At 37.8% G+C, this 26,189-nt stretch overlaps 1 protein-coding gene across 1 annotated transcript; it reads left to right on the forward strand.

Moving 5' to 3' along the window:
- Positions 1-72: 72 nt before the first annotated feature.
- On the forward strand, positions 73-24,528 carry TRAPPC11 (trafficking protein particle complex subunit 11). Its single transcript, XM_085058744.1, has 29 exons — positions 73-493; positions 1,473-1,642; positions 2,079-2,149; positions 3,033-3,147; positions 5,486-5,585; positions 6,339-6,412; positions 6,631-6,727; positions 7,520-7,653; positions 7,994-8,141; positions 8,599-8,692; positions 9,328-9,407; positions 9,501-9,579; positions 9,665-9,719; positions 10,790-10,935; positions 12,020-12,081; positions 12,182-12,314; positions 12,904-13,034; positions 13,543-13,698; positions 14,220-14,407; positions 15,072-15,220; positions 16,821-16,942; positions 17,617-17,736; positions 18,183-18,248; positions 18,348-18,504; positions 20,082-20,190; positions 20,444-20,535; positions 21,421-21,554; positions 21,938-22,105; positions 23,561-24,528. The coding sequence occupies exons 1-29, from the start codon at positions 287-289 to the stop codon at positions 23,603-23,605; spliced, it is 3,402 nt and encodes a 1,133-aa protein (XP_084914870.1). The 5' UTR covers positions 73-286; the 3' UTR covers positions 23,606-24,528.
- Positions 24,529-26,189: the final 1,661 nt, after the last annotated feature.

Below are 26,189 nucleotides of genomic sequence, written 5' to 3' on the forward strand. Positions count from 1 at the left end.
TGCTGACTGGCCGAGGGGTGCGGCGGAGGCGGCGATTGGTCGCTGCCGCTGCCCGTCCGACGCTGCCCGGCCCTCGCTTCCTGAGGCGGTGGTTCGCCCGCGCCGCCTCCCGTGACCCGCGGCCGCTCCCAGCTGGCGCTTCCCGGCGCTTCCCGGCTCCATCCCGCCGCAGTGAGCGGCGCTACGGGGAGCGCGGGCCCGGGACAGCGGGGCTCTCCTGTGGCCGGCCTGGACCGCCCTCCCGCCGCCGTCCCGCCGCCTCGCAGGCCGCCGTCCCGGGCGCAGGATGACCCCTCCGACTCACTGGGACTTCCCGGTGGAGCTATGCTGCCGGCCCATGGCGTTCGTCACCCTCACCGGCCTGGACGTGGTGTACAACGCCGTGCACCGCGCCGTGTGGGACGCCTTCTGCGCCAACCGCAGAGCCGACCGCGTCCCCATCTCCTTCAAAGTGCTGCCCGGCGACCACGAGTACCCCAAGTGCAGGACGAAGGTAGCGAGCGGCGCCGGCCCCGGCTGCGCCCCGTCCTGGCGGGTTCCCAGCCCGCTGCCCAGCAGCACAGCCGGCCCCGGGATGCCGGAGGTCCCTGTGGGGGAGGAAGGGCCGAGCGCCGGTCCGCTCGGTGTGCAGCCGGCTGGGCACCGCGCTCTGCCGGACCCGGGCTGCCTCCGCCCCGCTGCTGGAGGGGAGGGCTGGGAGCTTCACGTCAGGGAGATTGTGAGGGCCAAGGGGAAACCGAGGGCTGTGGGTGCATAGGAAAACGGGGTGCCTTAGCTCGTGGGCCAGAAGCAGAGAAAGCCTGTATGGCTTACTTTCTAAAGTACTTGCTACTATTCTGCGTAGCAGTAAGGTACCTTGTAAAATTTGAGCTTTAGTTAAACCCAAAGTTTAACTTTGGAGAAACTACATACTTAGAATTAGTGTATTTTGAAAAAAAAACCCTAACCTATAAAGGTCTTTTTACAAAATGTTTCACTTAAACTAAGGGAAACACAGCGGAAGAACTATCTCTGCTATTCTCTCTGCTTTGCAGTGGCAAGTTAATAAGCAGTATCAATGAGTTTAACTATTGGAAAAATGCACGTTTCCGTGATGTTGGCAAAGACAATCTAAAGTGGTATATCCTTGCTCTGTTTTAGGAGCCCTTTTTTAACCTGAGTCTAGTATTTCATGGCAGTATATGAGACACGCTCCTGAACCTGACCCTCTTCTCCAGTCTTCCTGGAATCTGTTTTTGTTTGCTGCTGATATCTCAGACATCAAGCCCTGATGCCGGAGCTATTGAGGGATATGGCTCAATAGAAAGCAAAGGCTTGAGGGGAACAGTGTTAAAGGAAAGATGACAAACATATTCTCGAGTGACAATAATGTAGAGGCAATTCTCTTTCTCCTGCTATAAATGTTTGTAAATGGATTTCATAGTTTTCGTAGCTTTGATGCTTTCTGCTTCAATATCCTTCAATATTTTCAGAGGACATCCTATGAGTGGTACATTCCAAAAGGAATCCTGAAGACTGGTTGGATGAACAAACACCTGAATTTGGTTCCAGCACTTGTGGTGGTATTCTATGAACTAGACTGGGATGAGCCACAATGGAAGGAAAAACAGTTGGAGTGTGCTACTCGAGTTGAAATTGTCAGGTAGATTTTTTTCACTTGGTTCATAATGTACTGCAAGCTAATATAAGTGGGAATTGCAGAATCTGTTTGCATTCTAGAACATTTTTTTTCTTAAACACAAAAAAGGGAAACTAAGCTCAAGTTAAGGGGAATTTGAGTTTTGCTTTTTAATATACAACTCACAGTAAAAAACTTAAAATTTATTTAGTTTATTTGTAAAAGTTACTTAAGTAAAATTAGCCCCTGAAATTTTACTTGCTAAACCCATCACAATTGTTCTGTCCCAAAAGAGGGAAGACAGCATTCTCTGAATGATGGAACATATTGTTGTGTTTGGCGTTTTCTCCTTTGTAACATTCTTCCAGTGCTTCCATTTAGACTGAAATCTTATTTTGTTCTAATTATTCAGAAATCAGAAGTGAAACCTTGACACTGTGCCATGTTGTCTTTATTTTAGGCAAAGTTTGCAGGGAAGAAATACCAAAGTTGCTGTGGTTTTGATTCAGAAAAAAACACCTTTACCTCCAGGTACTTGAAAACTGTATGCACAGTTGTGGAGTTCTCATTTTTCAGAAGGCCCAGTGGACTGAGCTGACTTTGGTTTGTCACGTTATCTCTGGTTCTTTATCTAATGTCATCTACATTCATTAAATGCACTGTGACTGCAGGAAAGTGTAAGGATAAAAAGAGCACTCAGGGCAGTTGATGCTAAACATTCGATACTTTTATCCCTGACTTCTCCCTCTTAAGACCAAGTGTGTTTTTTGATACACAGTACCAAAGATGGCTTGTATGGTAATTCATATGACCTGCCTTGTAATCAAGTTGCATTTTAAACATTGCTAGAGATCAAGAAAACCAGTTAAAGCACTTGAGAACTTAGAAGAAGGGTATTTGGTACCTACAGAGGTTTTTCATCTTGATTTGGTTTTAATTGATACAATTAAAAGCCATGTGGAACTGTGAAAAGTGATACACTTTAACCTTACATTTCTGGAGGCTTCCTGTGTGCTTTCTAGTATCTGGCAAACCATTTTTTGGTTTTTTTTGGCTCTACCTACTAAATGTTTTTGTCATTTCTGGATCCTATTGTATTTATCAAGGTACAGGATATTTAATTCTGTGAGAGATGAAAAACTTATGTCATACCTGTAACTTTTTTCTATCAGCTCCTAGAAAGTTTCTGCAATGTATTCTACTGGGTGAAGCATATAGTACTTTGAAAGAAGTAATAAAGAATGTGCTCTTGATTTTGTCTTTATTAGATTTTTCAGTACTGTTTAGACCTCTAGGTCCACCTAAGGTTCATAAGCTTTAAAAAAGCTTTAAAAGCTGACCTTTAAGCTTTTAGAGCTTGTTTGACATTGCAGTACCACATACCACTTACTTGTGCTTTCCTTGACTTCACTAGGGGAAGATGTTATTGCATCAGAGAGGGCAGCAGCTTTATGTAATGCTTGTGACCTTTCTGGAAAATCACTCTTTGTACTCCCGCACACTGATCATCTTGTTGGCTATATTATAAGGTAAGTGACTGTAACCCCCTGTTTTGCTCTGTTTGCTGACCCTGGGTTGGCTTACACAGCACCAGGCCTGCTGGCAGCACATGGTGTACACTTATGTCAAAGGGGGAAAAGGATCTGTGCACAAGAGTTAGCAGAGCTCGCTGAAGGAGCTTTGAACTAGACTTAAATTGGAAAGGGATGAAACCAGTTTCACTAAAGATAAGCCTGAGGTGAGCATGCCAGTATTGGTGTGCCAGAGAGAGGGCCTTCATTCTGCTGCCTCAGTGGAGATAGTGGATGGAAACCCATGTGACGCCATGTCCAGTTCTGGGCCCCTCAGTGCAAGAAAGACATTGAGTTGCTGGAGTGTGTCCAGAGAAGGGCAACAGAGCTGGTGAAGGGTCTGGAATAAAAGCCTTATGAGGAGCAGCTGAGGGAGTTGAGGGTCTTTAGCCTGGAGAAAAGGAGGCTCAGGGAAGACCTTATTGCTCTCTACAGCTACCTGAAAGAAGGCTTCATGGAGTACAGGTTGGTCTCTTCTCCCAGGTAATAAGCTGTAGGATGAGAAGAAATGGCTTAAGTTGCATCAGGGGAGATTTAGATTGGATATTAGGAAAAATTTCTTCACCAAAGGGGTTATCAAGGATTGGAACAGTCTGCCTAGAGAAGTGGTTGAGTCACCATTTCTGAAGGTGTATTTAAAAGACATGTAGATACTGTGCTTAGGGACATGGGCTAGTAGTGGACTTGGCAACAGGTTGACAGTTGCATTTGATGAGCTTAAAGTTCTTGTCCAATCTAAATGATTCCACAATTCTAACGGAGATATTGAGACAGGTCATAGGTTGAGATGATTGCTATGTGGCACGCTCATTGTAGACCAGCAGTGAATGCTTTACCTGTTTGCTGGAATTCTCCAGGTTATTCTGAGGAATTCCGCACAATTTCATTTCTCTGTGACGTTGTGTAATGACAGAGATGTTGCTTTTATAGAAATATTATTTGATATCCCAAGATGTTCCCTTCCTCAAGTCAGGTAGAGGTAAAGTGGGCTTTTCTACTTCTACAGTGGTTTTGGCCCTGCTGGTTCTAAATTATTTTCCCTACAAATGTGTTGTTAGGTTTAACTCTTAGCAGGCTTTGGGTTCCACCCCCCACATCCCCCCAGCTTCCTGACTGCGTGGTTTTCTCTTTCTATTTTTGCTAAGTGCCATCTATCTGGTTGCAAATATTACATCTTTGTCATTTTATACATTTCTTGTGCTTTCTGTTTTAATATTTACATGGACTACAACTTCAAATAAATTAGGCAGGCCTTTCAAAAACAGATTAAGGGAAGATAACACACAGTCTTGTGTAGATCTAAAAAGAAGGGCTCAAACTAAGGCAAATAATGGTTTTCTGTAATTTTAAGTTTTAATTTTTCCATATATTCTCAGGGAGAGGAGGGGTCACAGTCCGAGAGGCTAATTCTTCTCTCACCCTCATATTTATGTATAAATAGTGTAATTCTCAACACAAATTAATGCTGTTATTGTATCCATGCTGCTCACAAGGTGTCACTGGAAAATAAAGTAACTATTACTTCTAGCTTGTCATATTTTTTTCAGTGCTAAATCGGGAATGAATAACAGAATTGGTACTTCAGCCTTTATTTCCTGCATGTGTGTGTGCTGTTGCATGCATTCTCCTGGATTCTGATCTTTTCCAGTTGACTTTACAGCTTGATCAGACAGTTTATGCTCCTTAGATCCTCCTCAGTCTCATATTCCATTTGGTGTTCTTGTCCTCTTTGTTTTCTTCCCCTGTGAGTTGCCTTGAGCTATTTCTCTTGCAGACACAAGTTCCACTGTTACCTCTACAACCCAGGTAGCTGTTGGTGTTTGGACAGAATGATGAAACCTACTCTGTACCTTCATGATTTTATTTACTGCTATTTTTTCCTTCCCACTCTTTCCCCCACTGTCCAGCAAAAAAGATCCTGTTCAGACATTTTCCATGAGCCTCAGCAAGGTTTGCTTTCTTTGACGTAGGGATGTCTCTCCACTTAGTATTGCCTTGAAAAATCAGAATATGTTACCCTCAGACTTTCTTAAACTAAATACTAGAGTTTTTTGTATGAGAAGTTAGTATATAAAGCCCTCAAACTTACTTGTTCTACTTCTTACTACCTCTTTGTGAAGGGTTTTTGTCAGCAGACTTACCCTGTGTGGTAACTTAAGGAGGAGTTTAGTAATACCGCAAGGTTCTTTGGCAACACTAAAATGAGCATGATTAAAAGTAACTTATTTTGAAGAACATCAGAATTACTTTGTATGTGTGAGAAACTTTGTGAAACTTATGAGCAACTTTGTTGCAGGTTGGAAAATGCTTTCTATGAGCATGCACAGACTTACTATTATACAGAAATAAGAAGAGTAAAATCTCATAAGGAGTTCTTGAACAAAACCACTCATCAGGTAATGTTACCCTATTTTTGAAATACTATGCAAGTTATATTGCATGTTAAAACATGAAAATAAGAGTTTGTTGCTTAAACGTTTTTATTCCCCTCTTCCAACTTGATATGTCCCCTCTCAGTATAGAAAGTAAATTTGGTTTTATTTTCTGCAATTTAAACTTTTGATTTTTATTTTGATTGGTTTTGTTATGTTTGTCTTCCTCGTATCTTCCTTAAAAGAGCTGCAGCCCAAAATTAAGTTCTCAGATTAAAAAAAGAAAAACTTCTCATTTATCTACATGGTTTATACCTATTTGAGTGTAGTTTCTTAAGTTGTGGGATGTGCTTCCCATGGATATTTTTATGTACTCAAAGCTGCACATAATTTTGCTTTTTAACTTTTGCATTTCAAATCCAGTCTGATACATTATATTCTGTTACATTTGCCAGCTTCCCTCTCTTGGAAGCTGGAATCCAAGTGGGAGTTGGAATTCAAGTGGTGTGCTCCAAACCACAATCAACTCTATTGGTATAGGGATTTTGGGGTGTTACAAAGCCTCTCCCTTGTTCCAGGGTATCAGGCTTTGAATAGATTCAGTCTGTTGAAAGGTAACTGCTGCATCATGACAGCAGAGAGAACTATTAGGAAACAGTTGCACAGTTTTTCAAGTGCTTTTTATGTAAAGCTCTGAAGGTACTACCTGTATCTCTTTGTAGGTAACAAGGTGTGTTCAGATGTTTGTGAATGATGTACACTGGTTGTGTTTTGCAGCTTTTGTTTGTTAGACACCAGTTCAAAATTGCCTTCTTCAGTGAGCTGAAACAGGATACACAGAATGCTCTCAAGTAAGACTCATGTAATCTTCCCCCACCCTCTCTACCCCAAATTAGTGCTACAACATAAACTGTGACAAATATTTCCCTGAATGCAAAATTATTGAAACATGCATGAAGGGGCAAGTTCTTGACTGGGAAAAATGGTCTGATTGGAAGGCTGGTTTTCGCTGTCAGCAGTGCTGGAACTTATTATCTTGTGTGATTTAATTCTAATTATTCCTCCTTAGGAATTACAGAACTGCATATAATCTTGTGCATGAATTGAGGGCTCATGAAACAAACATGCTGGAAATCAAGACCATGGCAGGATTTATAAATTATAAGGTTAGAACTGTACTTCTTAATCTTTGACAACTGTTACTTAAAAGAAAACACTTGATGCATCTTTGGGGAAAGGTTCTAAAATTCCATTTTATGTTGCTTTTACAGTGATGGATTAGAAAGAGTTGTCATTGGAATACCAGTTATGCTCAGACTTGCAAACTTCTGAATTCCACACAAAAGAAAGATCCTTAGCTGAAGTTTGGGATTATCTTGAAGGATTTGAGTTCATTTGAGATGCAGTCTTCTGAAAGACTAACTCTCACACTGTGCAGGGAGAACGAACACCAGGGCTGCTTGTTCCTTGAATGTTTTTGTCTTCTTACAAAGTTTAGGTCAATATAGTTCAGTTACTGCTTGTTAGGGGAAAGAAAGTAACTCTCTAAGAATCAGTCCATAGTTTTGTGGTATTTTGGGGACTTTTAGGTAAAGGTAAACTATTCCACCATTTACAAGAATTTTGGAGTTGGATTCCATGAAATTCCATTTGCAGACTGCAGGCTTCAAAATAATCTTTCTAGAGGCTCTGAAATTCTGTTACATTTTTCAGTGAGTTATGCACTTTTCCATTGATGTCTTGGGGAAGAAGGGGAAGATAAATAGCATTAGGTGAAATAGAGGACCACATGGTTTCAGGTGTAGTACATTGTTGTTTACATCTACTTTTCTCCCTCTGTTTTTTATGCAATTTTTGCACTTCAAAAATACGTAAAATTAGTTGGGGGATGGGTGTTTTGAGTGCTAATCCTTAGCAGCCTAACAGTGATTTTTCAACTTACTTTTATCTTTTCCTAGATCTGTCGCCTCTGTTTTCAGCATAATACTCCGTTGGATGCTATTGCACAGTTCAGGAAGCATATTGACCTATGCAAGAAAAAAATAGGAAGTGCAGAACTGGCTTTTGAGCATGCTGCCTGGATGTCTAAACAGTATGTTTTTGCTTAGTAGTGTTTTTCTGGCTTAGTTTTAGATAAACAGTGAACTTCAAAAGGTGTACCTGTCTAGACAAAATACAAATTCTTAGTTCTCTATCTAAGAGATACACAAGAACATAAAATACAGTGTTGTTCTGTTTTGCATTGATCATTGACTACCTTTCTCTTTGAATGAACAGAGTATGACACAAACACAGCCATAGAATTTAGATATAAAAGTTCAGAGAAATATCATCTGTCTTGAGAGTAACCAGAACTTTTAATTGTAGGGTGTCTTTCAGTTCAAATTTCTGTTCTGTACATAATCTTGGTTATGAATTTTTTTTTTTAACAGGTTTCAGGCTTTTGGTGACTTGTTTGATGAAGCAATTAAGCTGGGATTGACAGCAATTCAAACTCAGAATCCAGGTTTCTATTACCAGCAGGCAGCCTACTATGCACAGGAACGGAAACAACTAGCAAGTATGCTTTGTAACCATGATGTAAGTTGGGAGGGGAAAAGTGCTTTGTAATTAACCAGATAGTGAATTAGCTAATGTAATCTTAAATGGAAGTGGAATAATCTGTAGTATGTGTAAATGAAATCCAAGGAAAGGATATATGTCTTTCTGATACGTGTTAACATTATATGTATTTGTTATGTATGGAAAAGCTTACCCCAGAGCAAATGCATTAGTATTTATTTTATTAGAAATAATTCTGACACGTTTTTTAATTTTAAGTATACTTTCTACATTGCTGGATACTTGGAAACTTACTTTGTTTTTCCAGTATACTTATATTTGTACTGTGTCTGATGACTTACAGAAAGCAGAGAAACAAGAACATTAGTATCAGTTTATGGGGGAGGGATATTGTTTTTGTATTTTTTTTGACACTTGCCTGGCAGAAAATGTAGCATGAACCCTTTTATAATTACTATGTTTGCTGAATTTACAGTCCTCTGTGACGTATCCCAATCCAGATCCCCTGGAAACACAAACTGGAGTGCTTGACTTCTATGGGCAAAGACCATGGCGGCAAGGAATATTAAGTATGTTTCTGTGTCTTGTGTCTGTGGGGTTTGGACAAACTTATTTAGCTGCTGATCCTGCCAGCTGACTTAGTGGGCATCAGCTTGTAATCCCTTTTCCACTGAGATAGATGCAGGGCTGAGGTCTCACTCTCTTGTTAGTTGGTGGTATGACTTGAACAGGTGTCAGCTGGAAACACAGCTTAAAATGGAGAGAAACTTTACATATTAGTAGAGTAAAGTTTGGGTTTTATTTTTATTCCAGTAAGAGTTTGTAGTCTTTTAAAGCCCTATGCTGTTCTTAATATGTTGGCTTTCTCTACTGCTACAGAAATACAAGCTTGAATCCTTACTTGAGATCAAATTGGAAAAGGGTTACAAATTTTTCTTAACATAGACTTTTTAAATAGATGTAGTATAAGGACTAGGTGGTTTTGCTGTAATTTGCTGGTTTGGGGTAGAGTCTTTTAAACACGAGGAAAGATAGTTGTGTCCTAGAATTTGCATTCTAGGGAGATATCTCTGCCTCTGAGGTAAAAGAATATGTGAGTGTGTTTGGGTTGAAGCTTGCATTGCATATTGCTCACAGTGTAAATAATTCCCTTTGGGTCTGGACAGAATTCCAGTTTTATGGATCTTTTCATTGTCTTATGCAGGCTTTGATCTTTCTGATCCTGAAAAGGAGAAGATGGGGATTTTATCCCTACAGTTAAAAGAGAAAAATGTCCTTCACTCGGTAAGTTTTATTCTTAAAAAAAAAATCTGTTTTTTTTAACATGACCCTAATGTTTGCATATGTAATGATATCAGTAACATTTTTTTCTCCTAGGAGCTAATAATCACTTTGTTGAGTAATGCTGTTGCACAGTTCAAGAAATACAAATGTCCGAGAATGAAAAGTCATTTGAGTGAGTATAGATAAACAGATGCATTTTTTAAATTTAATTTTGCAAATGCTTTCAGTAGTGATCTGGAATATTTTTCTTTTATCAGTGGTTCAAATGGGAGAAGAATATTACTATGCTAAAGATTATGCCAAAGCTTTGAAGTGAGTATCATTCATGAATGCTTCTTTTACATGCTATCTTTTCGCTAACACTCCATGTCTTATTGCTATGGAAAAATGTTGGAAGCTCGTGTAAGATGCACCTTGTGTCTGGATGTGATCAAAGCACAAGTTATTGAGTCTATGAACCCCACTTATATTAAAGAAAGCAAAAAAGATCAATCAGTTATTAGAGCAGAAAAACTTCCTGCTCTGAGCTGTTGAAGAAATTTGCCATATTGGGCAAATATTATCTATTTCTAGCTCACTGATTGAGTGCTATCTGTCTGTCTCTCTTGTTTGATGTAGGAGGGATGTATTTACTGTTGCTAGTAGCTGTCTGGACTTTCCATGAAAGAGAAGATAGGCTAGGATCAATTTGTGTCAAACCTGATTGTTCCATGAAAAAGTATTTTTTTAATGTTAGTAAGATTTTTCTGAAACAGGCAGAAATTCTTGTCTTAAACAGTTCAGAAGAGTTTAAAAAAATTACTTCTCTGTTTTGCTAGTAATAACAAGCAGTGGTCAGTATTAGGAGCATATTGTGGTGTGTGGTTTTGCCTGATAAAGATGGATGCATGTGTTGTGGATCTTTGAAACCCTTGAAGTGAGCAGGGAATAGGAGATAAGAGAGAAAAGAAACATCTTGTCTTAAGGAATGTTAAATTTCTTCATTTTGGAAGGGGACTTTATTGTGGGGGCTTGGTTTGTTTTTCTAAATACTTACTGCATATTCAATAGTAAGGCATGTTTTTAATGCAATATTGGACTCAGACATTTCTGTCCAGTTGCTGTTGTGCTAGTTCTTTATGTGAAGACAGATGAGTTTCCTTGTTCTATTGTGAAAATTTTTTTAGCCTGAAATAGAAAATTCAGGGAATAAATGTGTTTCCTTATTATAATTCTATGCTGTTTTCAATAAATCCTTGCCATGTAAAAACAGTAGACTTGACTTTTATTTAGCATTTGTATGAGTGAAGATGAATTTTTCATTAATGATACCAAATAAATGCAAGCTTCTAAAAACTATTGGTGCCTATAATTTTTTTTCTCTCAATTTTGCGGTGTTGCAGGCTCTTGGATTACGTTATGTGTGAATATCGCAGTGAAGGATGGTGGACCCTGCTCACTTCCATATTGACAACAGCACTCAAATGTTCATATCTGATGGCCCAGCTGAAAGACTATATAACATACTCGTTAGAGCTACTGGGTAGAGGTATTCTTTTAAGAAATACACTTAGTCTATATGGAAAAATTTAAGTACCTGTATTTTGAAATATGACGAATCATTGTCAGACACAGTGTTTACAATACTTCAAATTATTTGACTACAAAATAACTGTGTACTTGTGCTGGATTTTTACTACTTCCTGTGGTATGCTGGGAGTTGTTTTCTGTCTCTTTTATTACAAAATTCATTGCATTCAGATAGATTGTGTCAGGATATCTGAGACACAGAGCTTCATTTGAGACTGTTCAAATAATGTAACAGGAAGTTCTTGAGCTTTGGGATGGAAAAGAACTCTAGTATAGCTAAAAGAGAGAAACATCTTTCCTAGTAACAAAGCTAACATGATTTTTCTGGACTTTGGTATCCCAAATATGCTTCTCCCAGACTTTTTATTGAACTCTGCTGCTGAAATACATATGTGAGATGTTTTAGGGAAAAAGCTTGGCATAGGGTGGCTGCACAGTAACCATGCAAGCACTGTGGTCCATGTAATGCTGGCTCCTTGACATTGCAGAAATAATCCTTTTAGGCCCTGAATTACTGATACGCCACTATTATAGCAGGTGTGGTAAAAATAGGTTTGCATCTTCTTATCACTAGCCAGGCTACTCTGCTTGGTATTGAAGAATAGCAAATTATGCAAAACCACCTTTCTTCAAGAAAAGAATGCTTGTTTTAAATAGTTCTTGTTTCTTCCTGTCACCTTCTGTAGTTTTTTTTCTCTAGTATTGTCTGAGCTGGCCTCTTTGCATGTTCCAGACTTCTCTATGCTTTCTTCTGTTTTTAAACATAAACAAGAAGGTATTATTCTTCTGGGGCTTTGCTCCAATAAATTACAAAATGCTTGTCTAACCAAAAAAAATATACTTGGTTCCAGTGAAAGTAAGAGGAAAAGTTTCAAATGGGAATGTCCTTCATTACTGGTAGATGGATATTAGAATTCTTTTTTCCCTGGAATTTGTTAATTGAAAAATGCAATTTGAAGGGAAGATTTATTGTTGAGTTAAAAAGAAAAAATATAGAAACCCTTGCTCCTGTCTTGTAATGGTTGTTTTGTTCTCTTTATTAGCATCTACTCTTAAAGAAGATCAGAAATCTCGAATAGAAAAAAATCTCATAAAAGTTCTAATGGTAAGTGGCAGAACTTCTATTACCCTTTTAAATAATCCTATGGTAACCTGTATGTCTGGTAACCTTTTAGTCTTCTTTGCAATCTTTTGCCTGCATACAGAATGAAAGCCCTGATCCTGAACCTGATTGTGATGCTGCAGCTGTGAAGGCATCACAGAAATTGTGGGCTGACCGTGTTTCCTTGGCAGGCAGTAATATTTTTACAATAGAAGTCCAAGATTTTATACCATTTGGTAAGTAAGAAAGCAAATTTACACCAAATCATAAATTTTGATGTAGTTATTCCTTGAAAATAACTAATTAGGAAGAAAATATGAAGGATGTATTAAAGCCAGCAGCAGTGTTTGAGCACTGCTCTGTTCCTTGTTTAAATCAGCAGGATAAGAAATAATGAGAGAAGTCAGTGATCTTTTATCCCTGATACGCATTACTATAGAGGACTTCCCTGCTTTCTGAAAGACTTCTGCCACTCTGGTGTGCTTTGAAATAGGCTTCTGAGGAAAGAGGGCAGAATGTGTGCAAAGTAATACTCAACATTGAAAGGGGTCATGAGTGACATCCAAGTGTAAAGGATTATCTGTTTTCTGCTGGACATCTGCATCTCCTCTCCTCTGCAGAGGTTTTGGCCAAGTGCTGAAAAGTAGCTTTCTGTGACAGTGTTAGTAGCCAAATTTGTCCCACTTGCAAAACAGAGTTTTAAGAGTATACTCAGAACAATTCTTGCCACAATTATTTCAAGAGAGCACTTCTGGAATTTAACATTTTAATTTATGTTTAACACGTTCTTGTTTATTTTTTTGTTTTATTTTTTTTTAATTACAGTACAGTGCAAAGCAAAATTTCTTGCTCCTAGTTTTCATGTTGATGTTCCTGTGCAGTTTGATGTATACTTGAGAGCTGATTGTCCTCATCCTATAAGGTTTTCAAAGCTCTGCATCAGTTTCAATAATCAGGTAACTATGTTATAAGTATCTCTGACCTAGTGATAGAAACTTATAACAAAAATGGAATAATATTTTAGTGGTTTTAAACATTAAAAAAAAATTTGAAAATGTTTTTTCCAAAAATCATGTTAATACTTGAGGTGAAAGATGTTTGGGATTTTTATGCATTATCTGTCACTTTTGACAAGTATATTGATGCTGCAATAAGGCTCTGAAATGCAGTTTGATTAATTCATCTGTTATATCTATTTTTTTACTATGAAGCTTGCTAAAGTTTCAGAAGGATCATCCTAATGTCTTATTTCTTGTGCTTCATGAAGTTACATTAATATAATATCTTGTGTCAAAGAATTGTATTGTAATTACTTGCTAGTCTAACTGATATTGTGAAAAGTAGGAAAACCCATACAGTTTGATCCAGTAACACAGAGCCTTAATATTTGCTATATTGCCGTTACTCTCTAAAGATGTCTTCAGTCTGAATGTATCAGCTTTTTTCCCCACTCCTCCACTGTAGGATTACAACCAATACTGTGTTGTGGAAGAAGCCTATCAGAAAAGTGATATTCTAGAACAGTCATCACAAGGAACAATGTGCTTAGTGCCTGGCAAAACAAGAAAGTTCTCTTTCAAATTTGTTGCAAAAACTGAAGATGTAGGAAAGAAGATTGAGGTTTGTCCATTTGTTTTGTATCCTTCTTACTGTTACATACAATGAACTCAATCTACAATGTGTCTCTAATCTGGTGCCAGTTAAAAAGTCACTGCAGTTCTGAATGTCTGAGTTCTTGAAACTGAGTATCAAAAGTGAGAGTAAAACTCTTGACAATGCCAAAACACAAAAAAAAAAAAAAATCACGAAAACTGAAGTATTGTTTCAAGCAATGTTTAAACTTTTTTTTTTAAAGTATGTGCAATACATTAAACAAAAAAAGTGAGAGATGGTATAGCATTATGGGAGGGTAGGAAACCGCAACCTATTATACTCCTTTACACCTGAATGTGGAAACTTTTTCCACTGCTGTTTCATTAAATGAAATCCTGGGGTGATGAGGTCCTCAGCCTGCAAAGCTGTCAGAAGCTTTTTGATGGTACATGTATTTATTATGCCTTTGTATGTTGGAAAACTATATTCCTACAATAGGTGGTCAGAAGACCAAGTCACCAATAGGTGTTTGAATTTGTGTCTGTCAGATCACTTCTGTGGATTTGATCCTGGGAAGTGAATCTGGCCGCTGTGTGATTCTGAACTGGCGAGGAGGAGGGGGAGATGCTGCCTCATCTCAAGAAGCATTGCAGGCAGCACGGTCCTTCAAGCGAAGACCTAAGCTTCCAGACAATGAAGTGCACTGGGACACTTTGACTATTCAGGCTAGCACTATGTGAGTAACAGCTTGAAAGTATATATACATTATGTATCATTGTGAGTCTCCTGTGAAATCCTGATCATTCTGCTTAAGAAAATAGAAGGCTTGTTTGGACTTCTTCGATAGGAGCTCTTTAGTATGTCTTTGCTTAACTGGGGATAAGATGGATACTATCCAATTCTTTAGGATTCTTGAGGCTCCACATAGGTAGGAGCACAGAAAAAGTTTGCATTGATCCTTGAACATACCATGTACACTTTAGTTCTCCCCTTCACCTAACTTTGCCAGGCATGTTTTTCCTAGATCTTTTTGCAAACTAGGAAGAGTTACTGTTCTCTTATGAAAGCCATCACACAAGAATCCCTAAGAAACTGAACTGGAAAGTTATTAATAATAATAAAAATAATTTAATAATTTGATTGCAGTTAGTGCAGTTGCTTTCTTCTTTCCTGACAGAACATCTGAACCATTAATGCTTATTGCTGGGGTTCCAAACTGGTCTTTTTTCACTGAGTTGTTCCCATGATGTTGTTTTTTCAGGAGTCTCACGTCTCTTAGTTTAATAGGCCACCAGTTGTGGGAGCTCTCTTAAACAATATGGTGTTTTAGCCTCCTTTAAACTACACCTAAAAGACTGTTATTTGAGAAACAAACAATAACTGAATCTGTTCTCTTAAAGGATTATTTCTAGAGTGCCGAACATTTCTGTTCAGCTCCGTCATGAACCTCCCGCCCTGACTAATGAAATGTATTGTTTGATTGTGACAGTCCAGTCACATGAGGAGACAGTGGCCAAAGATGTCAAGCTTACAGCAGGTTTAAAGCCAGGTATTTGGCGTTATTTTCTTTTAATCCAGCCGTCTCATAATTGACTCCTTGTTCTTGATGCAATGCAGAGAAATATAGTAAACTGCTTTCCCGCAGTAATTAAAAGCCAAACCAAAGTGAAAGTTTGGAATCATGAAATACCAGTGGTAAGATCAGCAGCTAACAGACTTGCTAAGTTATGATTATTTTAACCACTGCTTGTCTGTGGTGTTTACATGGCTATTTCAAGAATATAAGTCTTTACAAGTTTGAAAGAAAACATGGAAGCTTTTGTATTCCTTTCTAACTTTTTATTCAACTTGCTTGTAATGAAATTTTTCTATTTCCAGAAGAGAGATCTTTTTCTTGCTGAGCTGAAAGTACTAGACAGTGCTAGATAAGTGTTTCCTAAGTATAGGCTTTGTGGGTTTTCTCTCACACCCATCCTGTGTTTTTTGTTTTCCCTGCCCTGGACAACAAGGCTTGGTTTTTAAACTACTTGACATTTGGGGAATAATGGAGAGCCGAGGCAGTAATTCTTAGAATGCAAAGGAAAAAAAATGCAAATATTGTATGTCTAAGTTCTAGCTATCTTTATGCAGATATTGCTGACAGTTTTCAGTATGTGAAGCCCAAATGTTACAGTCAGTATGCCTCTTTGTAGCAATTACCCTAAAAGACAAAAATATTTTTGAGCCACTAGCACATAGGGTGCCATATGTTCTGCGTATTCTGAAGTAGAACCACATTTCCTATACACTTGTAGGGTTAATTAAAGTCAGTAGAGTATTCTGGAAGCTTCTTTAATTGGATGTTTGGGCTTGACTCCTAAACAAGTGTTTAATAGATGTTCTTTGTTTTTCTTGGGTGTTTTTTCTTGCTTGATCTTAACTCTTTAGCATGGGATATGCAAGGTCGGTGTGGGCTTGCAGATTTCATTAAAAGAACAATTGAAATCTGACATTTCATTTATAGGGAAGGTGATGTATTTTCCACAGTTGCAACTCTTTGGCAAGATGTGGCTTGTTTTGCTTTGAAAAATATCCCACATAATTGCAGTAAATGCCATTATTCTGGTTAAGCTCTGACCAAAGAATGGTGTCATTTAACATCTATACATTTCTTTTTATGTATTTTCAGCACTGACTTGGAAGGAAAGTTTTAAAAATATGTGAAATCATTAAACCATGCTCTTGAAAACAGAAGAATCACAAAACTGTGAAACTCCCTTTTTACTTTATTATAGAGTACCAAGAAAAACTTAGATCAAGTTTAATAAGCAAGTGTTACATATATGTTAGGTAATTTGTTACATATGTGTTATATATATGTTAGGGAATATCTAGCTATTGTTTCTGATTTCTGTGATTTCTTTTTTCCTCGCCTAAAGAGATGAAAGAATAAACTTGCAAGGGTGCAAACACACCAGCTCAAAAAAAATTGAGGCGTTGTCAAATCTACCTTCTGCTGGTACTTCTGAAAGATTCTCTCAACAAAATGAACAGTGTTAATTCCTCATGCATTGATTTTTTTGAGATTAATTTTTTATTATTTCTAGTCATTGTTTTCATGCTTTAGTGATGTAAGCCTGTGTGCATATGAACGTGGCTTTTAATCCTAGGACAAGATGCCAACCTGACTCAGAAAACTCAGGTGACTCTTCATGGAACAGATACATGTGATGACTCTTTTCCTGCACTGCTTCCTGATATCCCTGTGGGAGACTTGCAACCAGGGGAAAAGGTCAAGACTTAAAACCTTAGTTCTATATCATGCTTAAAAAAACTAGGATGCAACTAATAAAAAACTCTTGTAGATAGATCTCAGTTTACTTTCAGATATCTGAACCAATAAATTAAATACTTATGGCATATTTTACCTACTGTTTACATGTAGTTTAGTATTCCTTTAACTAGATCCCCTTTTTGGACTAAATTGGGGAATAAGGTATATTCTGGGATTGATATGGCTGGGAGATAAGAAATAAGGATGCTAGTTTCAACTGCTAATGAAACGCACTGCATAGAGGACAGTAGGTAATAGCAAGTGTGATTCAACATGGTAGAGGATCAAATATGCATGTTTTGCAGCAAACTGAAGTTGGGACTGGTAAATTAGAAGTTGGGTATGTCATATATTACACAGTTATGGCTGTCTTTTTGTATTGTTAAGAAACAGACAAGCATCTGTAACAAGTGACTCTAATGAAGCAGCTGGAGTTGTGCTGCTCTGGTTAAAATCATTCACTGCATTAATCCAATCATGCGTTGTAGGAGATTCCTTATGGTCAAAATAATGCCCATTCTACTGTTGCCTTGTTGGACCAAATTAGATGATCAACAACTTGTGGACAGCTCTAGGCCTAACTAATGTGGTTTAGATATGGCTTGGCTCATACAGTCTTCTTGATTTTGCAGCTGGAAAAACCAATATACATCCGTTGTGGAACAGTTGGTGCAAGAATGTTTCTGTTTTACATTTCTTACTTAATCAACACTGTTGTTGAGGGGAAAGAAATCCTCTGCAGGTGTCACCGGGTAGGTTTTAAAGATGTACCATTTGCATCTTTATGTAGATAAATTTGTGAAATACAAGAAATACTCTAAAAGCTGTAATTTCGAGTATCTTAGAAACCTTCCCGGGTGATAGAATAAATGCTAAATCAGCAGTATGGTGGCCCTTTTTAGCATAAGCAGTTCTATAATTATTAGCAGAAGAAATATTTTTTATGTTTGTTCTTAAATATATATAAAGATAAGTCTTCCCCAGGGAAGAATGTAAAATGATGGTTAAAATTATGATTAACTTTACATTAGTAATCTTTGATATCAATAGCCAGGTGAATATAACTGAATATAAATATATATAAAGCTTTTTTGGTGTACTTTTGTTATACTCTTTCCACTATGGAGTATCCATGTACTTTTGAATATATAACTTTTTTTCTCCCCTCTTTTTCCCACCCCTTTTGTTACCTCCACAGGATGAAACTGTAACCATAGACACAGTATTTCCTTTCGATGTTGCTGTCAAATTTGTCTCCACAAAGGTACGTGTTTGGGAAGTTGTTCATGTTTTGGAGTCACTGGACTTTGGAGTTACACCCTGTTTAGTTAGAAATAGTCAGAGCTTGTGTCTGTCTTGACAGCTGGAGCACTTGGACAGAGTATTTGCAGATATACCATTTTTACTGATGACTGACATCCTGAGTGCCTCTCCTTGGCCTCTCACTATTGTAACAAGCCAGTTACAGCTGTCAGCTTCCATGACCCCAGTAGATCAACTGGAATCGTATGTGGAAAATGGTAAGTTTTCCTTAGTTTTCTATTATCTCAATCAGGAGGATATTTTTTACATAAATTGGGAGTAATAAAGAGGAACATTTTAAATAGTGTTTTCTCATTGACCTATAAATAGAAGAAAGCTGCTTAGTACTCTAGTTGCTTGCCAGAATGCAACTTGGACAGCAGCATGCTTTAAAATGTAGTTCTGCTTCACTAGGTCGACTAAATAGACTTGAATGATGGATGGTAAACAAAATTCTAAATAGACATAAGGGAAATCACCTGAAGTACTTCTGAAATGCAACTTCTTAGATATCCATATCAAAAGATACTCAATATTTGAGTGCTTCTGGGCTATGTATAATTTCTGGAATGCACACACTTTACCATGACAGAGGCCGTATCCAAAGGCCAGTGATCCATGTCCACAACTGCAGTCACAAAACTGAAAAATGTGAAGGGTAGGTTATAAAGAACAATTAGTAGTAAGCTTCTTTTTTTTAAATATTACCACAGTTTAGTAACTTACTACTTAAATATTAAAAAGTTATCTTGAAGATCTCAGCCATTAAAACTGCGGTATGTTAGCTTTAAAGTTAAATGGAGTACTTAAAAGTAGAGCTGATCCAAAATCTTCCAACAAAATGTTGTCTTTGCATTTGTGGAGTCAGAGATGTGAAATACGTGTTCTATCAAAATTTTAAATCCACTGAGGTAGTCTGGGTGGCTGCTTGACTGTGGGGCAGCTGTCCACTCATGTAATCAAGGACTTGAAAGGCTCTAGTTCCTCTGTAGATTCAAGGGTTGCCTGTCAAAAAGCAGTTATTTCCCAGGTCCTTTATTCTTCAAACTATGATATTTCGTCTTCAGCTCTGGCACCTTGTGCTTCATGGCTTCTGGTTGATGCTCCTAAAGAGCTAAGTGCCAGGACATATGAGCCCTGTAGGTATCAACCATTCAGCTGTTCATCTTTTGGTTGATGTATTGTTTTTAAATACTAATGATAAATTTTAAAAGACTGAAACATGTTTTCTTACTACTATTTTAAAATCACTCCCTACATGAAAAGGTACTTTTTTTTTTTTTTAGTTCATTTGAGTGGAGAAAAAAGAAGAAAAAATGAAAACTCAGTTTCACTGAAAAGCCAGTAGATTTTTTTCTTGCATTTCTTCTCTTCTCCAGCTCTCATCCATCTGGGAGGGAGAGGGGATGTGTCCATCTTCATTTTACTTTTCAAGCATCAAAGACATCTTATGCTGATGTCTTGAAATTTGCTGTAGAAGTGTAGAATTTGAATTGCCATTATTTTGCTTTTTGTATGTGTTTATGAGTTCCAAATTTGCAATGACTCATTCTATGTGTACATTAAACACATCATGCCAATCAGAAAGTAAACTGGCATGTATTTTTATATGTGACCCTTTCATGTATTGGAATACTTCACAATCTATTGGATTTATACATTATGTAGGTACACTTCGCAAAGCACTTCAAAGGCCTTTCTGGCTGAGCACTTGTGTTTGTGTCACATTGCATTTCTAGACTTGGTGGCTTTGGCTGTTATTATGCTTTGATTTTAAACAAAATCTTGCTGATAGTTGTCTTACAGACAGGTGAGAGTGCCAGTGAGTGCTTTTGCCTTCGATGTCCTCCAGTTACTAATGCTAGTGGAGTGGCAACTGGATGTTATATAATTTCCTGGAAGAGGTAAGCATCTCTTGGCCTTGATGGGGAGAGCAAGTAAGTTGATTTGTTTTGAGGAATAAGAGTGAGTTGTTTGGTTTGGGGTTTTTCGGTAGTGGGGAGGAGTGCAAAAAAAACCAAAAAGAAGGTTTTGTATCTTCCTGTAGCAAGCACTGTCTAGACTTTGGACCTACTAATTACTTTTATTTTGTGTACTTACTTGATACTTTATGTTGTATAATATTCAACATGGTCTGCATTTGACTTTTTCTTGCAGAAGTTCACCTGTGGAAAGTGTCCCTGTTGTTAACACAGTCATCACTCTACCACACGTGATTGTAGAGAGCATTCCCCTCCATGTTAATGCAGGTAATATTAATTTGGCAACATACAAGTCCCAGCTAGAATTTTTAGGACTGCCAAAATTTTTACAGCACTCAAAGCTTCCATTTACTGTAGCAAAAGACAGAAAAATGGTGTTGGATATTATGGGGCTAGAGAAAGAAACCATACCATCACTTAGACTGCCTCAAGGCTTGCCCTCTTTCCCCACTTGAAGGGAAGAGGAGGATAGTTACACAAATGTGTTCTCCTAAAAGCTGTCAGTGGATCGACCTGTGTTATGTGGCAGCACAGAGGCTGGAGTTACCCCTCCTGCCCCAGTAAGTTTCTCTAGATGCCTATGGCAACAATTGGTCCATCCACCCACACTCTGGGTGCATCCCAGGAAAGAAACAGACTGGAGAGATGGAGATCTTTGTTGGCAGGTGAACTGTTTCTCTTCTAGCCCTTCATCTGCACAAGAACAGAGGGGGATTGAAATGCCTACCAAACACACATAATTCCAATGGTTTCCTTGGTTTGGTTTCATTTGTACAGAGATTGTTCCACTATCCTATCCTGTTACACTTTGAAGGGACTTCCTCACAGTATCTCAGGTTAGATTAGATTTTGGTAAACTGAAAATAGTTAGGAGCAGCCAAGTGACTTCCTAGTTTGTATTCTTGAGCAATCTTAGCAGCTGGAAGGTTTGTAACAAGATGTTGAAGAAGTGGTGCTGAAAAATTATAATGAAGTTGCATTCTGTTGTTTAATCTGCTTCTAAAAGAAATTTTCAGAACTGCTTTAGATGCCTAGTTCTTGTATCTTTTTTTCTTAACTTTTTTTTTTAACTGCTTTTTGCAATAGACTTTTTTTTTTAGTGGAACTTGAAAATACATTTTGTATTTGAAATCACTTTCTTTCTTTCTGAAGATCTGCCATCATTTGGTCGAGTCCGAGAGTCCTTACCTGTCAGGTATCACCTGCAAAATAAGACCAATTTAGTCCAGGATGTGGAGGTGTCCGTGGAACCCAGTGATGCCTTCATGTTCTCTGGCCTTAAACAGGTACAGAATTGTCACATCCACTGATCCTGCTGGTTTATCTGGAAGTGAAGAATACATTGATTAGACTTCCACTCATGTACAGAGAGGAAAAATTCATTGTTTTATAGATTTTTAAAGTATGGTAAAGTCTGTCCAGAAGAATATATGATTGCAGACTCCATTTTAAAAATGGCTAGATGAAAAGTCTGACCAGGAGCTGTTTGTCATGTTGTTTATGGGTAGCATGGTGTTTCGGTGTAGAAGCAATGCTTTAACTAGAATTGTAAATTAATTGCATTCTTTCCAGCTTCAGAAAGTAACCAGTGTACAAATAGAAAGTAAATAGAGCTTTTAGACACAGAGCTTACCTATGGTTGTTGCTTTCTTTTTTCTTTTTTTTTAAGATCCGGCTAAGAATCCTTCCTGGCATGCAGCAGGAAATGTTATATAACTTCTATCCTCTGATGGCTGGATATCAGCAGCTACCTTCTCTTCATGTGAACCTGATGCGATTCCCAAACTTCACCAACCAGTTGCTCAGACGTTTCATACCGACACACATTTTTGTAAAGGTAAGGCTGTGAGAAGTGACTTGTGTTTAAAGGATCCCCTTGGGGCTGCTCATTTTCTGGGGACAACCACCCTAGCTCTGTTCAAAGCCAAGCGTCTCTAAACAGACTAAAATGTCCAGCTTGTAACAGAGTTAATTGCTTTGAAAAATCTTTAGGAAATCTGTTTCGGTGGAATATGTATTTGGTTACCACTAGATGAATGAGCTGAGTGTTCTTGTCCTGTCCCTGTTGTTCTGTTCCATGTCTCACTCTGAAAAATGTTTTAAAGTTGCCTCTATTTTGAGCATAGTAGAGTGAGCTAAAAATAATTAAATACCATAATTCATAGCACTTCTGAAAAAAGAAGTGTTTCAGCAACCCATATGACTAGGTTCAGAGACACTGTAGCATCCCACACCTCCCTAAATAACTTCTAAAAACACAGACTGTTGGTGAATCACTCAGTATAGATTTTTTTTTTCCTAAGTGGTATAACTGCATGTCAATCATGCTATGAAAAACAGGTCTTTTGACTTTCTAAGAATCATTTAAATCCATTCACCCAAAACAGTGCTTTCTTATTGCACTGCTGCTGTCTCCAGAATATTTTGTTCACTTTTTATTCAGACTCTTAACAAGCAAGGAGCCCAAAGACTTTGTTTATATGATTTAAGATGGGTTGTTCAGACATCTGTAATCATGTTTCTAGAAAACGGGCCTGGCATTGTTTCAATTTTGTTTTAACAAAAGGAAATAGGCAGAACTTATGTTTTGAGTATGCTGTCAGTCACTGGCTCTTCTAGACTGGTTGTTGAGGTGTCCTCCTAAGTAAATAGAAGAGGCATTTTTCCTCAAAAGCATGGTGTTCACAAAACTCCTGCAGATTCTCAAGCTTCAGAATTCTTTGCTTTTGCTTTGGAGTTGTCAGAACTTCAGAGAACCTTACTGTAAGGATGTCTTTTCTTCTTTAAAACTTCCTTGCTCTCTGCTATCGCTGGTGATGCTGCTTAAAATTTCTCCAAGAAACTGTCAGTCTCATTCCTGTTTACACATTGATTATTATCAGCTTTCTATACTGCAGCAATGCTCAGTGCTCTGATCAGCCAGGCCTTATGCTAAGCTGTCCAGATGTGTATGGAGAAGGCATTTAACAGGGCAGTTGGGAAGGTGAGGCCTCCACCACGTACTCATGGGGCCAAACTGAAATTTCAATTGGATGTCCTCTGTGTTTGTGCCACTATTGGAAACCTGCAGAAGTAAGGATAAGCTTGGTGCTACACTTGGGTACGAGAGCTACACTGACAGCACAGTGTACTGCAAAGTTAGTTTCCTAGTAGTCTGTCTTTTCTGTTTGGCTGTGGGGCTTTTCGTTTGGTTTGGTTTTTTTGAGGGGAGTTTGTTTGGGTGGCTTGTTTTGTTTTGTTGGTTGATTTTTTTAAATTTTTTTTTTAATTCTCTGTCTTTATTTCCTTAAAGCCTCAGGGTCGTCAAGCAGATGACAACTCGATTGCAGCTGCATAACTTTGAGACCTGTACCTCTGCACTTAAAGAAAATGGGATGTTGCACAGAATATGTAAAGCTCACTTTGGAAACATGGCTTTGATCAAACCATAAGAATTAAATTTTATTTTGAAATTACAACTTTTAGCAGAACTAATGTTTAAAAACTAGTGTTTCATAGACTTTCTTTAAGGAATAAACACATGGGGAAATCTTGGTGCTTTATTTAACAGGAACATTCTTTTGAAGTTAATTTTGAATGTCAAACTCTTAAAAGTATTATTGAGGCATATTAAATGTCTTGAGTATTTAAGTGAAGAAATGCTAATTCATTTGACCAAAACTGAAAGACGTTTTCATAGTTAACAGTTTAAGTGCAAAGTTTGTATTTACTATTAGAGATTTACTACATTGAAATTATCATTTTTTACAAAAGTTTGTCCTGTGCCACTTGTGTTGAAGGCAGAGCAGGTTGTGGAGTAGCACTGTAAATTACAAATGGTTACATCATACTGTTGCAGTTGAGCAGCTTACTAGTCCTTTAAAACCATAACTCTGAAAAGGCACTATTTCTCCTGGGTAAGCCATACATCCGATTGTGAATTCAGCAGTTAGTCTAAGGAACGGAGATTCATTTGTACCAGTTGGACTATCCACCCTGGAGCTGATGTGGTTTGGGATTACTTTTACACACCCAGTCTCCAGATTAAAGACATGTCTTGGTAGTCTCCTGTGTGAATTTAAAAAATAGACATCCTACTGTTGTACAGCTCCGGATGAACTGGTGTTTAAAGTACAGTAAATTATGTATATAAAAAATTGCATTGTGAAAACTTGCGTTGTTTAACTTTCTAAATAATTACATTTTGATTGCTTGGGAAATACCTTATTTATTGTCAAAGTGAAGTTCTAATAAACAGCTTGTCACAGAGTACTTCTGAAACTGTCCTTAACTGCATTGCTTTCATGGTTGTTTCATAGCTCTGATCTCACTTGTGGACTGATGCATTCATCTATGGCACTGAAGTTCAAAATAACAGCTGTGATACTTGAAGGAAAGCATGAATGAAGTCCTGAAAAAATGTGTGAGCATATACAGTTTTTCCATGGAGTGCAGACATAGTTGTATTATGAGGGTTTTTTCAATGTATAGATAGGGATAAGAGGATGACTGACAAATTGTGCTGTGAAAAACAAATAAGCCTTTCTCATTCTTTGCTTAAATGTAGTGAACTAAGAGGCAGTCATGGAATAGATATCTTGTCTCTTTTTTTTTTTTTTTAAAGAGTGGAAAATACATTTCTTTTCCAGATTTTTTTTCAATTAAGTAGCCACTCAGGTTGCAGCAATGCTGGCACTGCTTCTTAAAAGACATGTTGATGCAAGTAGCATAAGTGTTCAGTGGAGAATTGGGTGCCTTCCCCTGCCCCCAAAACAGTCTAACAGTGATTTGTAGTCCTTTGAGAAAGGGGAGGGCATGAAATACTTTCATGGTTACAATAATGTTAAGGTCTTAAGTGAACTGTGTAAATATGTTCCTATTTAAAATGGTGAGTAGTAAAAATAATATGGAAATACTGAAATGCAGGCATATCCCACACCATGAAAAAAACTTGCTACTATAGTTGCAATTTCTATTCTTTCATTCACAAAGAATATTCTCTCATTTTGTATGATCTTACTATAGCTGTAAACACTACAGAGCAAATATTTTTGTCTTAATTGTCTCTAAAGTGCTAGGCACACCTTTTATGCTATGTAAATGACTGATGAGAATGAAAACATGCAGCAAGCGGGAACCACCTTGTTAAAAATGCTCGAGAAGTGATTAATGATGACTATCTTTCTGACTCATAAGACTAATGCTGAGGGGAATGTTTGTGATTCATAACCCAAATCCCTTTGGAAGTCTTAAGGAGATACATTCACATGTATTTCACTGTAAGTGCAATTTCTTTTTTTTTATTATTATTATTTACTGTGTTTTGATGATCACCATTCAAACTAATGTATACTACATAAATGTAGTCTATTTTAATTGAAGCTAATTAACTATCAAAGAAAAGAGAAGCTACTTACAGGCTAGTTTAAAAATAGCTTTCAGGGAAAAAAGATTGAGATGAACATGTTCAAACTGCTACTGAGCTGTAGACTTAGCCCTAGCACTGTTGTTTCCTCCCCTTTTTTGCTACTTGGTGCATGAGAAGTGAAGAACTTGTCCCATCTCAGTGCTTGGAGGGGGAAGAACATTTCCCATCATCTCTGATCTGGTCTACAGCAAAATCTGGAGTGGAGAAAGTACCCTATTCCTTCTTCATTGCTTCCAACCGCTAAATTCTAGTTATAAGAAGTTAAGGAAAAGTGAAGGTTTGAAAGGAAGATTTTTCTTCCTTTTAAAAAATTATTCAGAATAATTTTTAGGTTCTTGCATGAAATATTCTCTGATTGTTGATTTACAGAGGGGTTTTAGAGGTTCTACCAGCTTCCTTTTAATGTGTCCTAATGAACAAGTTGTTTCTCTTCACACTTTCTCTGCCTTCATCTAGGAGATTAGAAGTCCCTACATGAGAATACTTCTGCTAGGACTGTCCTTCAGGTTTGAGG

The sequence above is a fragment of the Lichenostomus cassidix genome, chromosome 4 (assembly GCF_008360975.1).
Source record: "Lichenostomus cassidix isolate B80296 chromosome 4, HeHo_3.0, whole genome shotgun sequence".
Lineage (NCBI taxonomy): Eukaryota > Metazoa > Chordata > Aves > Passeriformes > Meliphagidae > Lichenostomus > Lichenostomus cassidix.

Coding starts and splice junctions, on each gene's coding strand:
- TRAPPC11 (XM_085058744.1), top strand. CDS start 287: ATGACCCCTCCGACTCACTGGGACTTCCCGGTGGAGCTATGCTGCCGG. Junction 7,654..7,993: donor GCTGCCTGGATGTCTAAACA/GTATGTTTTTGC, acceptor TTTTTTTAACAG/GTTTCAGGCTTTTGGTGACT. Junction 10,936..12,019: donor GTTAGAGCTACTGGGTAGAG/GTATTCTTTTAA, acceptor TCTCTTTATTAG/CATCTACTCTTAAAGAAGAT.